The sequence below is a fragment of the Nerophis ophidion genome, linkage group LG24 (genome assembly GCF_033978795.1).
Source record: "Nerophis ophidion isolate RoL-2023_Sa linkage group LG24, RoL_Noph_v1.0, whole genome shotgun sequence".
Classification (NCBI taxonomy): Eukaryota; Metazoa; Chordata; class Actinopteri; order Syngnathiformes; family Syngnathidae; genus Nerophis; species Nerophis ophidion.
This window is the reverse complement of record NC_084634.1, coordinates 4,143,085-4,159,623: the sequence shown is the minus strand read 5'-3', so window position 1 is coordinate 4,159,623 and position 16,539 is coordinate 4,143,085. Positions and strand designations below refer to the sequence as shown.

Below are 16,539 nucleotides of genomic sequence, written 5' to 3'. Positions count from 1 at the left end.
ACAAGGCGCATGCGCTGTATATATATATATTCCTATCGCAGGTAAAAGACAATGCGCATGCGCTACTCCAAAGCAGACGACAACAACAAGACGAAAAAATGAGTAAAATTGCAGTTAAAGTTTTTGTATTTACTTTGATTATTATTTCTCAACTGTTTGTAAATGTTGAAATTTATAAATAAATGTTTGGAAAAAAATGCAGTTAAATCTACACAAACGTTTCCGTTTTTTAATAAAACCTTATAGGTTTTTTAAAAATGTTTATTCATACATTTCAACATTAACAAACAGAAGAGAAAAAATAATCAAAATAGTTCAACAACAGTATAAAACATTACAAAACATTATAAAAAAAACAGCACAAAACAGCGCCAGGGGGTTGTAAATTAAAAGTAACAAAAATAGAATGTAAACAAAATATATATATATATATAATAAACTAAGTGCAAAGACATGAGCTCATTCAGATTCATTAAATAACTTAAATTTGGAACAAAGCATCGTCGTTTTGATAGCTTTTTTGTTGTTAGAGGTAGACAGTGTTTTATTGTAAAGTTCAAAATATTTTTTAAAAGCACAAAAGACAGGTGGAGTATTAAGAAACTTACATTTATGAATATAAAACTTAGCCAATAGACTAACGAGGCTTATGAATGTACATCTGTTTGTTTATATAAAAGTGTTTATTTTGTTGAACATTGACCGGAAAAATAATAAACTAAACTAAACTAAGGTTGCAAAGGCAAAATACATTTTCAAATTTGTGTTCATATAATGTAAAACCAAATATCACATCTTTAAAATAAAACAGACATTTGTCATGACTATACAATACATTAGGGGTGTCCAAAGTGTGGCCCGGGGGCCATTTGGGGCCCCCAGATAATGTTTTACAGGCCCGCAGCACATTATTCTAAAAATACTAAAATATATATATATTTTTTTTTTAACATCAAAAAGTGGAATAAAATAGCAAATAGGTGAAATGCAACGAGAAAAAGTTGCATTGTTGACTCAAATAACACCATTTTTTAAATAATTTCTCCAAAAATAATAATGAATAAAAATCAATGTTGCTATAAATTATTGATTGATTTCAGGACAAAAAGGACATAAATACGATAAACATAAAAACATGAAAAATATTAAAAATATTTAAAAAAAATCCATACTAATTATATACTATTACTAATTATACTAATTATCCTATTGATTGTTATTATAAATATACTAAACTAATTACAATATTTTATCTGGGGCACTTTTGGATCCCTAAGGATTTTAGTGGATTTTAATAACTGTCTTTGCTAAAAAAAAAAAAAAATCAACACTAATTATTATTATAAATATACTAAACCAATTACAATACAGAGATTTAAGTGTTGAATGAAAAATAAAAATAAAAATAAAGAAAAGCATGACCTTTTTATGAGTGAGGCACTTTTGGATCCCTAAGGATTTTAGTGGATTTTAATAACTGTCTTTGCCCCCACCCCCGCACCAAAAAAAAAAAAAAAAGAATAAATTAAAATACATTTTGCTATGAATTATTGACCTGTTTAGGGATCCAATTACTTCACAATAGTCTTTTAGGGAAAAATATTGTGTATTTTGTCTCAAAAAATAGGGTTTCGACAAACAATGAAGTAGAATTAACGATTTAATGGTTTTATGAGAAAAAAAAAGTCATATATGACTTATTTTGAACCTTGTTTAAGACTGAAACCCTTTTGGGTCCTTAAGACCTAACTTGAGGGAGCCCCAACAATTAAAAAAAAAAATATATATATATTTTATTGGTTTTGAAAAGGAAAAAATATCAACTTGGCAACCCCGCGTGCTTTGATTTTTCAGTGGAAAAAGTTTGGACACCCCTGCAGTACATACTAATCAAGTTTTATAGGAAGTTGTGACGTCAGCTGCCTTCACTAAACCTGGGAACGGTTCATGTTTAGCTGACCACGGAAAACCGCAACGTTATTCATTAATCAATTTCCACTTCGAATTCCATTGAGGCGATTAGAAGTGTAGTATTATACATCCAATCAAACAGCTTCAATAAAAGCAGCTAGTATTAAACGTGATTAAGCGCTGTCCTAAAGCCGCGCCCGCACTTCCTACTACACCTAAACGCACCATTTGACCATATATGGACACGACTCGGAAGTGAAACGGCGAGTCGATACAAACACAACAAGACTCCGCCATGGCAACAACCGGAGCTAACGTCCTGCTTTTATCGCTTTTTATTAGTAGCCTGGTTTCGGCGGACGACGTCAAGTTAAAGTACAAAGCCGCCACCAAGCCGGTGAGGTTATTCACCGAGGAGGAGCTGAAGAGGCACGACGGCAGCCAGGTAGAGAATCTCCCCCCAGCACGTCCATGTTTGTGCCGCCAAACCCACTGCGCATGCTCCGTCCACAGGCGGGAGAGTCCATACTGATGGCGGTCAAAGGGGTGGTGTTCGACGTCACCAAGGGGAAAGGTGCGTTTATCTCCCTCTAACCCAGGGGTGTCAAACCTACGACCCGAGGGGCCGATCAGGCCCGCTAACAGGTTTTATCCGGCCCCCGGGATGAGTTTGCTAAGTATAAAAATGAACTGCTGTTCTAAATGTGTCCACTAGAGGCCGCAATAGCAAATTGTTTGTATCTTTGAAGAAAATTCTACATATGTAAAAAAAAAATAATTAATAAAACCGAATGTAAGTGCATTCATTTCGATAATTTGGTTTTCTTGAGAAATTGAAAATGAACACCAATATCAATTCAGAAAATATAAATAACGACAAAATGAACTGCTGTTCTAAATGTGTCCACTAGAGGCCGCAATAGCAATTGTTTGTATCTTTGAAGAAAATTCTACATATGTAAAAAAAATAATTAATAAACCGAATGTAAGTGCATTCATTTCGATATTTTGGTGTTCTTGAGAAATTGAAAATGAACACCAATATCGAACCATTTATTCAGAAAATATAAATAACGACAAAATGAACTGCTGTTCTAAATGTGTCCACCAGAGGCCGCAATAGCAATTGTTTGTATCTTTGAAGAAAATTCTACATATGTAAAAAAAATTAATTAATAAACCGAATGTAAGTGCATTCATTTTGAATATTTTGGTTTTCTTGAGAAATTGAAAATGAACACCAATATCGAATCATTTATTCAGAAAATATAAATAACGACAAAGTCTATATGCTATTAAACGCAACAGTTAATAGTAAAGATCAAACAAACCCAACAACGTTTTATGTGCATTTTCAGAATGTGATTGTTGTATTTTTAAACAAAAATAAAACAATCTGAAGTTGTCTTTATTTTTAAGTTATCGTGCCGTGATTTTACCAGTCCGGTCCTCTTGGGACTACTTTTTTCTCCATGTGGCCCCCGGTCTAAAATGAGTTTGACACCCCTGCTCTAACCTCATTGTGACTCCAGGTAATGTTCTATACAACAGTGGTCCCCAACCACCGGGCCGCGGACTGGTACCGGACAAATTAAATGATAAATGATAAATGGGTTGTACTTGTATAGCGCTTTTCTACCTTCAAGGTACTCAAAGCGCTTTGACACTACTTCCACATTTACCCATTCACACACACATTCACACACTGATGGAGGGAGCTGCCATGCAAGGCGCCAACCAGCACCCATCAGGAGCAAGGGTGAAGTGTCTTGCTCAGGACACAACGGACGTGACGAGGTTGGTACTAGGTGGGAATTGAACCAGGGACGCTCGGGTTGCGCACGGCCACTCTCCCACTGCGCCACGCCGTCCCTTAAATTAAAAAATATATATTATTAAATCAACATAAAAAACACAATATATACATTACATATCAATATAGATCAGGGGTCACCAACCTTTTTGAAAGCAAGAGCTACTTCTTGGGTACTGATTAATGCCAAGGGCTACCAGTTTGATACACACTTCAATAAATTGCCAGAAATAGCCAATCTGCTCAATTTACCTTTAATAGATAAGTCTATATATTTATATTAAAAAAAAGGGTATTTCTGTCTGTCATTCCGTCGTACATTTTTTTTTCCTTTTTACGGAAGTTTTTTTTGTAGAGAATAAAAGATGAAAAAAACACTAAATTGAACGGTTTAAAAGAGGAGAAAACAAGGAAAAAAAAAAAGAAAATTAAATTTTCAAATCTTCAATTTCGACTCTTTAAAATTCCAAATTCAACCGGAAAAAAAAAATGAAGAGAAAAACTAGCTAATTCGAATCTTTTTGAAAAAATGTTTAAAAAAGAATTTATGGAACATCATTAGTAATTTTTCCTGATTAGGATTAATTTTAGAATTTTGATGAATTTTTAAAAATAGGTTAAAATCCTCTCTGCATTTTGTTAGAATATATAACAAATTGGACCAAGCTATATTTCTAACAAAGACAAATCATTATTTATTCTACATTTTTCAGAACAATTTTTTTTTTTAAAGAAATTCAAAAGACTTAAATTTGATTCTACAGATTTTCTAGATTTGCCAGAATAATTTTTTGTAATATTAATCATAATAAGTTTGAATAAATATTTCAGAAATATTCTTCGTCGAAAAAACAGAAGCTAAAATGCAGAATTGAATTAAAATGTATTTATTAATCGTTACAATAAAAAAAAATAATTTAAATAACGGGGCGGTATAGCTCGGTTGGTAGAGTGGCCGTGCCAGCAACTTGAGGGTTGCAGGTTCGATTCCCGCTTCCGCCATCCTAGTCACTGCCGTTGTGTCCTTGGGCAAGACACTTTACCCACCTGCTCCCAGTGCCACCCACACTGCTTTAAATGGAACTTAGATATTGGGTTTCACTATGTAAAGCGCTTTGAGTCACTAGAGAAAAAGCGCTATATAAATATAACTCACTTCACTTCACTACACGTAATGTCCTATAAGACAGTGGTCCCCAAGCAAAAAATATTTTTATTATTATATCAACATGAAAAGCACAATATAGATCAATATAGTCTGCAGGGATACAGTCCATAAGCACACATGGTTGTATTTCTTTAGGAAAAGAAAGAAAATAAAATTTAAAAAACCCTCCCCCCAGTCCGTGGGACACATTTTCAAGTGTTGACCGGTCCGCAGCTCCAAAAAGGTTGGGACCACTGTCCTATATGAACTGTCCTATATGAACTGTCCTACACTGTCCTATATGAACTGTCCTATATGAACTGTCCTACACTGTCCTATATGAACTGTCCTATATGAACTGTCCTATATGAACTGTCCTACACTGTCCTATATGAACTGTCCTACACTGTCCTATATGAACTGTCCTACACTGTCCTATATGAACTGTCCTATATGAACTGTCCTATATGAACTGTCCTATATGAACTGTCCTACACTGTCCTATATGAACTGTCCTACACTGTCCTATATGAACTGTCCTACACTGTCCTATATGAACTGTCCTATATGAACTGTCCTATATGAACTGTCCTACACTGTCCTATATGAACTGTCCTATATGAACTGTCCTATATGAACTGTCCTACACTGTCCTATATGAACTGTCCTATATGAACTGTCCTATATGAACTGTCCTACACTGTCCTATATGAACTGTCCTATATGAACTGTCCTATATGAACTGTCCTACACTGTCCTATATGAACTGTCCTATATGAACTGTCCTACACTGTCCTATATGAACTGTCCTATATGAACTGTCCTATATGAACTGTCCTACACTGTCCTATATGAACTGTCCTATATGAACTGTCCTATATGAACTGTCCTATATGAACTGTCCTACACTGTCCTATATGAACTGTCCTATATGAACTGTCCTATATGAACTGTCCTATATGAACTGTCCTACACTGTCCTATATGAACTGTCCTATATGAACTGTCCTATATGAACTGTCCTATATGAACTGTCCTACACTGTCCTATATGAACTGTCCTATATGAACTGTCCTATATGAACTGTCCTACACTGTCCTATATGAACTGTCCTATATGAACTGTCCTACACTGTCCTATATGAACTGTCCTATATGAACTGTCCTACACTGTCCTATATGAACTGTCCTACACTGTCCTATATGAACTGTCCTATATGAACTGTCCTACACTGTCCTATATGAACTGTCCTACACTGTCCTATATGAACTGTCCTACACTGTCCTACACTGTCCTATATGAACTGTCCTACACTGTCCTATATGAACTGTCCTATATGAACTGTCCTACACTGTCCTGTATGAACTGTCCTATATGAACTGTCCTATATGAACTGTCCTACACTGTCCTATATGAACTGTCCTACACTGTCCTACACTGTCCTATATGAACTGTCCTATATGAGCTGTCCTATATGAACTGTCCTACACTGTCCTATATGAACTGTCCTACACTGTCCTATATGAGCTGTTCTATATGAACTGTCCTACACTGTCCTATATGAACTGTCCTACACTGTCCTATATGAGCTGTCCTATATGAACTGTCCTACACTGTCCTATATGAGCTGTCTTATATGAACTGTCCTACACTGTCCTATATGAACTGTCCTACACTGTCCTATATGAGCTGTCCTACACTGTCCTATATGAACTGTCCTATATGAACTGTCCTACACTGTCCTATATGAACTGTCCTACACTGTCCTATATGAACTGTCCTATATGAACTGTCCTACACTGTCCTATATGAACTGTCCTACACTGTCCTATATGAACTGTCCTATATGAACTGTCCTATATGAACTGTCCTACACTGTCCTATATGAACTGTCCTATATGAACTGTCCTATATGAACTGTCCTACACTGTCCTATATGAACTGTCCTATATGAACTGTCCTATATGAACTGTCCTACACTGTCCTATATGAACTGTCCTATATGAACTGTCCTATATGAACTGTCCTATATGAACTGTCCTACACTGTCCTATATGAACTGTCCTACACTGTCCTATATGAACTGTCCTACACTGTCCTATATGAACTGTCCTATATGAACTGTCCTATATGAACTGTCCTACACTGTCCTATATGAACTGTCCTATATGAACTGTCCTATATGAACTGTCCTATATGAACTGTCCTACACTGTCCTATATGAACTGTCCTATATGAACTGTCCTATATGAACTGTCCTATATGAACTGTCCTACACTGTCCTATATGAACTGTCCTACACTGTCCTATATGAACTGTCCTATATGAACTGTCCTACACTGTCCTATATGAACTGTCCTACACTGTCCTATATGAACTGTCCTATATGAACTGTCCTATATGAACTGTCCTACACTGTCCTATATGAACTGTCCTATATGAACTGTCCTACACTGTCCTATATGAACTGTCCTATATGAACTGTCCTATATGAACTGTCCTACACTGTCCTATATGAACTGTCCTATATGAACTGTCCTACACTGTCCTATATGAACTGTCCTACACTGTCCTATATGAACTGTCCTACACTGTCCTATATGAACTGTCCTATATGAACTGTCCTATATGAACTGTCCTACACTGTCCTATATGAACTGTCCTATATGAACTGTCCTATATGAACTGTCCTATATGAACTGTCCTACACTGTCCTATATGAACTGTCCTATATGAACTGTCCTATATGAACTGTCCTATATGAACTGTCCTATATGAACTGTCCTATATGAACTGTCCTACACTGTCCTATATGAACTGTCCTACACTGTCCTATATGAACTGTCCTATATGAACTGTCCTATATGAACTGTCCTACACTGTCCTATATGAACTGTCCTACACTGTCCTATATGAACTGTCCTATATGAACTGTCCTATATGAACTGTCCTACACTGTCCTATATGAACTGTCCTATATGAACTGTCCTATATGAACTGTCCTACACTGTCCTATATGAACTGTCCTATATGAACTGTCCTACACTGTCCTATATGAACTGTCCTATATGAACTGCCCTACACTGTCCTATATGAACTGTCCTATATGAACTGTCCTATACTGTCCTATATGAACTGTCCTATATGAACTGTCCTATATGAACTGCCCTACACTGTCCTATATGAACTGTCCTATATGAACTGTCCTATACTGTCCTATATGAACTGTCCTATATGAACTGTCCTACACTGTCCTATATGAACTGTCCTATATGAACTGTCCTATATGAACTGTCCTACACTGTCCTATATGAACTGTCCTATATGAACTGTCCTATATGAACTGTCCTACACTGTCCTATATGAACTGTCCTATATGAACTGTCCTATACTGTCCTATATGAACTGTCCTATATGAACTGTCCTACACTGTCCTATATGAACTGTCCTATATGAACTGTCCTATATGAACTGTCCTACACTGTCCTATATGAACTGTCCTATATGAACTGTCCTATATGAACTGTCCTACACTGTCCTATATGAACTGTCCTATATGAACTGTCCTATATGAACTGTCCTACACTGTCCTATATGAACTGTCCTATATGAACTGTCCTATACTGTCCTATATGAACTGTCCTATATGAACTGTCCTACACTGTCCTATATGAACTGTCCTATATGAACTGTCCTATATGAACTGTCCTACACTGTCCTATATGAACTGTCCTATATGAACTGTCCTATATGAACTGTCCTATATGAACTGTCCTACACTGTCCTATATGAACTGTCCTACACTGTCCTATATGAACTGTCCTACACTGTCCTATATGAACTGTCCTATATGAACTGTCCTATATGAACTGTCCTACACTGTCCTATATGAACTGTCCTATATGAACTGTCCTATATGAACTGTCCTACACTGTCCTATATGAACTGTCCTATATGAACTGTCCTATATGAACTGTCCTACACTGTCCTATATGAACTGTCCTATATGAACTGTCCTATATGAACTGTCCTACACTGTCCTATATGAACTGTCCTATATGAACTGTCCTACACTGTCCTATATGAACTGTCCTATATGAACTGTCCTATATGAACTGTCCTACACTGTCCTATATGAACTGTCCTATATGAACTGTCCTATATGAACTGTCCTATATGAACTGTCCTACACTGTCCTATATGAACTGTCCTATATGAACTGTCCTATATGAACTGTCCTATATGAACTGTCCTACACTGTCCTATATGAACTGTCCTATATGAACTGTCCTATATGAACTGTCCTATATGAACTGTCCTACACTGTCCTATATGAACTGTCCTATATGAACTGTCCTATATGAACTGTCCTACACTGTCCTATATGAACTGTCCTATATGAACTGTCCTACACTGTCCTATATGAACTGTCCTATATGAACTGTCCTACACTGTCCTATATGAACTGTCCTACACTGTCCTATATGAACTGTCCTATATGAACTGTCCTACACTGTCCTATATGAACTGTCCTACACTGTCCTATATGAACTGTCCTACACTGTCCTACACTGTCCTATATGAACTGTCCTACACTGTCCTATATGAACTGTCCTATATGAACTGTCCTACACTGTCCTGTATGAACTGTCCTATATGAACTGTCCTATATGAACTGTCCTACACTGTCCTATATGAACTGTCCTACACTGTCCTACACTGTCCTATATGAACTGTCCTATATGAGCTGTCCTATATGAACTGTCCTACACTGTCCTATATGAACTGTCCTACACTGTCCTATATGAGCTGTTCTATATGAACTGTCCTACACTGTCCTATATGAACTGTCCTACACTGTCCTATATGAGCTGTCCTATATGAACTGTCCTACACTGTCCTATATGAGCTGTCTTATATGAACTGTCCTACACTGTCCTATATGAACTGTCCTACACTGTCCTATATGAGCTGTCCTACACTGTCCTATATGAACTGTCCTATATGAACTGTCCTACACTGTCCTATATGAACTGTCCTACACTGTCCTATATGAACTGTCCTATATGAACTGTCCTACACTGTCCTATATGAACTGTCCTACACTGTCCTATATGAACTGTCCTATATGAACTGTCCTATATGAACTGTCCTACACTGTCCTATATGAACTGTCCTATATGAACTGTCCTATATGAACTGTCCTACACTGTCCTATATGAACTGTCCTATATGAACTGTCCTATATGAACTGTCCTACACTGTCCTATATGAACTGTCCTATATGAACTGTCCTATATGAACTGTCCTATATGAACTGTCCTACACTGTCCTATATGAACTGTCCTACACTGTCCTATATGAACTGTCCTACACTGTCCTATATGAACTGTCCTATATGAACTGTCCTATATGAACTGTCCTACACTGTCCTATATGAACTGTCCTATATGAACTGTCCTATATGAACTGTCCTATATGAACTGTCCTACACTGTCCTATATGAACTGTCCTATATGAACTGTCCTATATGAACTGTCCTATATGAACTGTCCTACACTGTCCTATATGAACTGTCCTACACTGTCCTATATGAACTGTCCTATATGAACTGTCCTACACTGTCCTATATGAACTGTCCTACACTGTCCTATATGAACTGTCCTATATGAACTGTCCTATATGAACTGTCCTACACTGTCCTATATGAACTGTCCTATATGAACTGTCCTACACTGTCCTATATGAACTGTCCTATATGAACTGTCCTATATGAACTGTCCTACACTGTCCTATATGAACTGTCCTATATGAACTGTCCTACACTGTCCTATATGAACTGTCCTACACTGTCCTATATGAACTGTCCTACACTGTCCTATATGAACTGTCCTATATGAACTGTCCTATATGAACTGTCCTACACTGTCCTATATGAACTGTCCTATATGAACTGTCCTATATGAACTGTCCTATATGAACTGTCCTACACTGTCCTATATGAACTGTCCTATATGAACTGTCCTATATGAACTGTCCTATATGAACTGTCCTATATGAACTGTCCTATATGAACTGTCCTACACTGTCCTATATGAACTGTCCTACACTGTCCTATATGAACTGTCCTATATGAACTGTCCTATATGAACTGTCCTACACTGTCCTATATGAACTGTCCTACACTGTCCTATATGAACTGTCCTATATGAACTGTCCTATATGAACTGTCCTACACTGTCCTATATGAACTGTCCTATATGAACTGTCCTATATGAACTGTCCTACACTGTCCTATATGAACTGTCCTATATGAACTGTCCTACACTGTCCTATATGAACTGTCCTATATGAACTGCCCTACACTGTCCTATATGAACTGTCCTATATGAACTGTCCTATACTGTCCTATATGAACTGTCCTATATGAACTGTCCTATATGAACTGCCCTACACTGTCCTATATGAACTGTCCTATATGAACTGTCCTATACTGTCCTATATGAACTGTCCTATATGAACTGTCCTACACTGTCCTATATGAACTGTCCTATATGAACTGTCCTATATGAACTGTCCTACACTGTCCTATATGAACTGTCCTATATGAACTGTCCTATATGAACTGTCCTACACTGTCCTATATGAACTGTCCTATATGAACTGTCCTATACTGTCCTATATGAACTGTCCTATATGAACTGTCCTACACTGTCCTATATGAACTGTCCTATATGAACTGTCCTATATGAACTGTCCTACACTGTCCTATATGAACTGTCCTATATGAACTGTCCTATATGAACTGTCCTACACTGTCCTATATGAACTGTCCTATATGAACTGTCCTATATGAACTGTCCTACACTGTCCTATATGAACTGTCCTATATGAACTGTCCTATACTGTCCTATATGAACTGTCCTATATGAACTGTCCTACACTGTCCTATATGAACTGTCCTATATGAACTGTCCTATATGAACTGTCCTATATGACACTTTCAGAGTTTTACGGCAAAGACGCTGCATACAACATCTTAGTCGGCAAAGACTCCACCCGAGCCGTGGCCAAGATGTCCCTCAGCCCTGAAGACCTGACGTCAGATATTGTGAGAAACATTTTTTTTTAAATTATTTATTCTGTCCTTTTGTTTGTTGACGTGTGTTGTGACATGTTCTGAACTCCTGTTTCCACGACAGTCTGGTGTTAATACAGCAGTGGTGCTCAAACTTGTTGTTTTTTAACCGAGTCCCACCTTGGAAAAAAACTTGGCCACCTCCATTATGCCCCCCCCCCAAAAAAATATTTAAAAAAATACAGTAGTGTAGTAGACCTAAGTATTCTTTAAGTACCACCGTAATGACAACATTAAAATACAGTAGTGTAGTAGACCTAAGTATTCATTAAGTACGACCATAATGACAACATTAAAATACAGTAGTGTAGTAGACCTAAGTATTCATTAAGTACCACCATAATGACATTAAAATACAGTAGCGTAGTAGACCTAAGTATTCATGAAGTACCACCATAATGACAACATTAAAATACAGTATTGTAGTAGACCTAAGTATTCATTAAATACCACCATAATGACATCATTAAATTACAGTAGTGTAGTAGACTTAAGTATTCATTAAGTACCACCATAATGACAACATTAAAATACAGTAGTGTGGTAGACCTAAGTATTCATCAAGTACCACCATAATGACAACATTAAATACAGTAGTGTAGCAGACCTAAGTATTCATTAAATACCACCACAATGACAACATTAAATTACAGTAGTGTAGTAGACCTAAGTATTCATTAAGTACCACCATAACGGCAACATTAAATTACAGTAGTGTAGTAAACTCACCCTCTCATTGTCTCCTCCTACTACTTGCCAAAATACTACTAAATGATCGATGGTAGTCTCTCGAAATGTGACTTATTTCATGCATGCTTTTATTTTGACACTGGATACTGTGGCTCGTCCAGTCTTCCTTAATCCCAAGTTCTTTAGGACGACATATGTTGAGTAAAAGAGACCACCGAGACAGAATAGTACTTGGCCAAGTTTTACTAAAGCTCCAGGAGACCAGCCCTTACCACGCAACCATGGCATCGCCAAGAGAGGCCTAAAAGTAAGACAAAAGGAATAGTGGGCCCCTTTTAAGGACTAAATGATCGACGGTAGTCCCTCAAAATGTATGCTTTTATTTTGAGACTGCATGCTGACACCAGTTTCTTCCGAGCAATGTCATGATTTGGTTGTAAATTTATTTTCGGCGACAGACCGGCCTCACAAAGCAGCAGCTGGACTCCCTGGACAGCGTCTTTGAGGACACCTACAAAGCCAAGTATCCAATCGTCGGCTACACGGCGGCGCGCATCCTCAACGAGGACGGAAGCCCCAACGAGGACTTTAAACCCGAAGACCAGCCTCACTTTAAGATCAAAGACGAGTTTTGAATCCATTTTTAAAACTCTTGTACACCTTTATCGAGTAGACCAGCTCTTCGCTTTAATCCTCATTTATGGACTAGTCAGTTTTTAGAGACAGAATTAAATTTGGACTCAGGTCTGAGGAGAGACATGGCCACTGTACTCTCTGGACAGTCCTGCACCACGCTCTGCCCCCAGATTGTAGTCCTCCTTCTTTATTTGCCTTCCCCCCCCCTGCTCACAGCTGCCTCCTGAAGGTAGTGGGTCGTAAACAGCGTTGCCTTCGGTTACCGAACAGTTCGTAGAGATTTCGTCAAATAGTTCAAAAAGTGTCCCATAAAATAGTTCAAAAAGAGTCCCATAAAATAGTTCAAAAAGAGTTTGTAAAATACTTCAAAAAGAGTTCCTTTGGAAGTTGGGCAGATCCTTGCCAACTTCCTGTTGATTTTTGCTGAAAGATGGAAATTAATGAAATGTAGGTCTAAGTGAGACCTACATAGAGGTTTTTGTTTCATGTCTCTACGACATTCCTAACGGAAGTTACAAGCAGTTTTGTCTGTGTTTTTTTCCTAGGGGCAGTTTTTTCTGTGTTTTATTCCTAGGGGGCGCTAGAGCGCAATTTTGGAATTTTCGCCATTCCTGATGTGTGTGTCAAATTTGGTGAGTTTTGAAGCATGTTAAGGGGGTCAAAGTACAGCTCAAAGAGGCGGTGGAATAATAATAATAATTAAAGCTGCAAGCAGCATTGGTCGGGCCCGCCTTTGGCCGCTGCCAAGCCCTGGTCTAAGTCAGACCTACATAGAGGTCTTTGTTTCATGTCTCTACGACATTCCTAACAGAAGTTACAAGCAATTTTGTCTGGGTTTTTTTATAGGGGGCACTGAAGCGCAATTTTGAGTTTTGAGGTTTGTTTTTTTATTAGATGGCAATTTTCGCCAGTCCTGATGTGTGTGTCAAATTTGGTGAGTTTTGAAGCATGTTAAGGGGGTCAAATTACAGATCAGCGTTTCTGGATGTTGTTGATAAATGGCTTTCGCTTTGCATAGTAGAGCTTTAACTTGCACTTTGAAGCATTTTAAGGGGGTCAAATTACAGTTTAAAGAGGCAAAAATGAAATTTTTTAGGAAACTTTGCGCAGGGGTTCTTTGAAGGCGCGTAAAATCCAAACCGGAGCAGTAATCAAAACTTTGTTGGATAGTTTTAATCAAAAGGGTTCAATCTCTCTCCTGTGCGAGTTTGAAGCCGAAACGACAAACGCACCCGGAGGAGTTTTCGCTTGAAAAAGGTGACAGGTTTTTACAAAACTTTTATTTTGTGGTTGTAATTTTTAACTTCCTGTTGATTTTTGCCGAAGGATGTCAATTATCTAAATGTAGGTCTAAGTGAGTCCTACATAGAAGTTTTTGTTTCATGTCTTTCTGGCATTCCTACTGGAAGTTACAAGCAATTTTGTTTGTGTTTTCTTCCTAGGAGCAGTTTTTGCTGTGTTTTATTCAAAAATTGCGCTAGAGCGAAATTTTGAGTATTGGGATTTGTTTTTTTCATTAGATCGCAATTCTTGCCAGTCCTGATGTGTGTGCCAAGTTTGGTGAGTTTTGAAGCATTTTAAGGGGGTCAAATTTCAGCTCAAAGAGGCAAAAAATAGTATTTTTTGCGAAAATTTAGCTTTGAAGGGGTTTTTTCAAAATTTTTGTTGATTTTTGCCCTAGAAGGTAAAATTATGAAATTTAGGTCTAGGTTAGACCTACGTGACAGTTTTTGTTTCATGTCTGTACGACATTCCTAACGGAAGTTACAAGCAGTCTGTTTTTCTTTCCTTCCTAGGGGGCGCTAGCGCGCGATTTTGATTTTTCTGGTTTGGCTGCCTAATAAGTGGCAAAGGACTCTTTGCCATGGGCCTGCGGACCCTAATAAAACCTTAGAAATGCAATAGGGTCCTCTGTCCCAAAGGGACATCGGTCCCTAATTACAATTAATAATGTTCAGGCTTAAGAGGGCAAAAGAGTGGCAATCACATTGGGACACGAGTACAACAGTAGGACACTTGCATGCAATACAGAACACAGTAGGAGTGGGAAGAACTGTAAGGGAGAGCATTCAAGAAGGAACCCCAGACTTAGGACATTGCACCTTATCAATAAGGACGTTGGAAGACATGGACAGAAGAAGGTTACTCTCACTAAGCGGGAACCAGAACATTTTAGTGAAGTTTCTAGACGAGGCGGGTTTATGGAATAGAATTCAGTATGAAAAGGTGTATGTACACTGAATAAAAAATATAAACACTTGTTTTTGCTCCCATTTTTCATGAGTTACACTCAAATATGTACAACTTTTACTATGTACACAAAAGACGCATTCCTCGCAAATATTGTTCACAAATCTGTGTTAGTGAGCATTTCCTGTTCGTCAAGATAATCCATCCCACATCGCCTCAAAATGCCGATTTAACAGCATGATTATTGCACAGGTGTGCCTTAGTCCGCCCACAATCAATCAATCAATCAATTTTTACTTATATAGCCCTAAATCACTAGTGTCTCAAAGGGCTGCACAAACCACTACGACATCCTCGGTAGGCCCACATAAGGGCAAGGAAAACTCACACCCAGTGGGACGTCGGTGACAATGATGACTATGAGAACCTTGGAGAGGAGGAAAGCAATGGATGTCGAGCGGGTCCAACACGATACTGTGAAAGTTCAATCCATAATGGATCCAACACGGTCGCGAGAGTCCAGTCCAAAGCGGATCCAACACGGCAGCGAGAGTCCCGTTCACAGCGGAGCCGGCAGGAAACCATCCCAAGCGGAGGCGGATCAGCAGCGCAGAGATGTCCCCAAGCCGATACACAGGCAAGCAGTACATGGCCACCGGATCGGACCGGACCCTCTTCACAAGGGAGAGTGGGACATAGGAGGAAAAGAAAAGAAACGGCAGATCAAATGAAATGGGCAGTTTCATTACTCAACACAGTGACACAGATGTCGCAAGTTTGGAGGGAATTGAATGTTCATTTCTCCACCATAAGCCGCCTCTAAAGGCATTTCAGAGAATTTGGCGGTACATCATACCAGCCTCACAACCACACTCGCCCAGGACCAGCTACCCGGACAGCTGCTGCAGCAAACAATCAAAATGACTTTAAAAGTCTTACTTAATGTAATAATGAAGACAACAGATGATGTATTCAGGTTAAGCTAACACCCCCCCTCACTATTTTGCACAGTGTA

At 38.2% G+C, this 16,539-nt stretch overlaps 1 protein-coding gene across 1 annotated transcript; it reads left to right on the top strand.

Moving 5' to 3' along the window:
• The first annotated feature begins 2,154 nt into the window (after window positions 1-2,154).
• Window positions 2,155-15,594, top strand: nenf (neudesin neurotrophic factor). The gene is made up of 4 exons (XM_061885821.1): window positions 2,155-2,356; window positions 2,425-2,485; window positions 11,878-11,981; window positions 13,157-15,594. Exons 1-4 carry the CDS (start codon window positions 2,207-2,209, stop codon window positions 13,331-13,333), a joined length of 492 nt encoding a protein of 163 aa, XP_061741805.1. The 5' UTR covers window positions 2,155-2,206; the 3' UTR covers window positions 13,334-15,594.
• The last annotated feature ends 945 nt before the right edge of the window (window positions 15,595-16,539 follow it).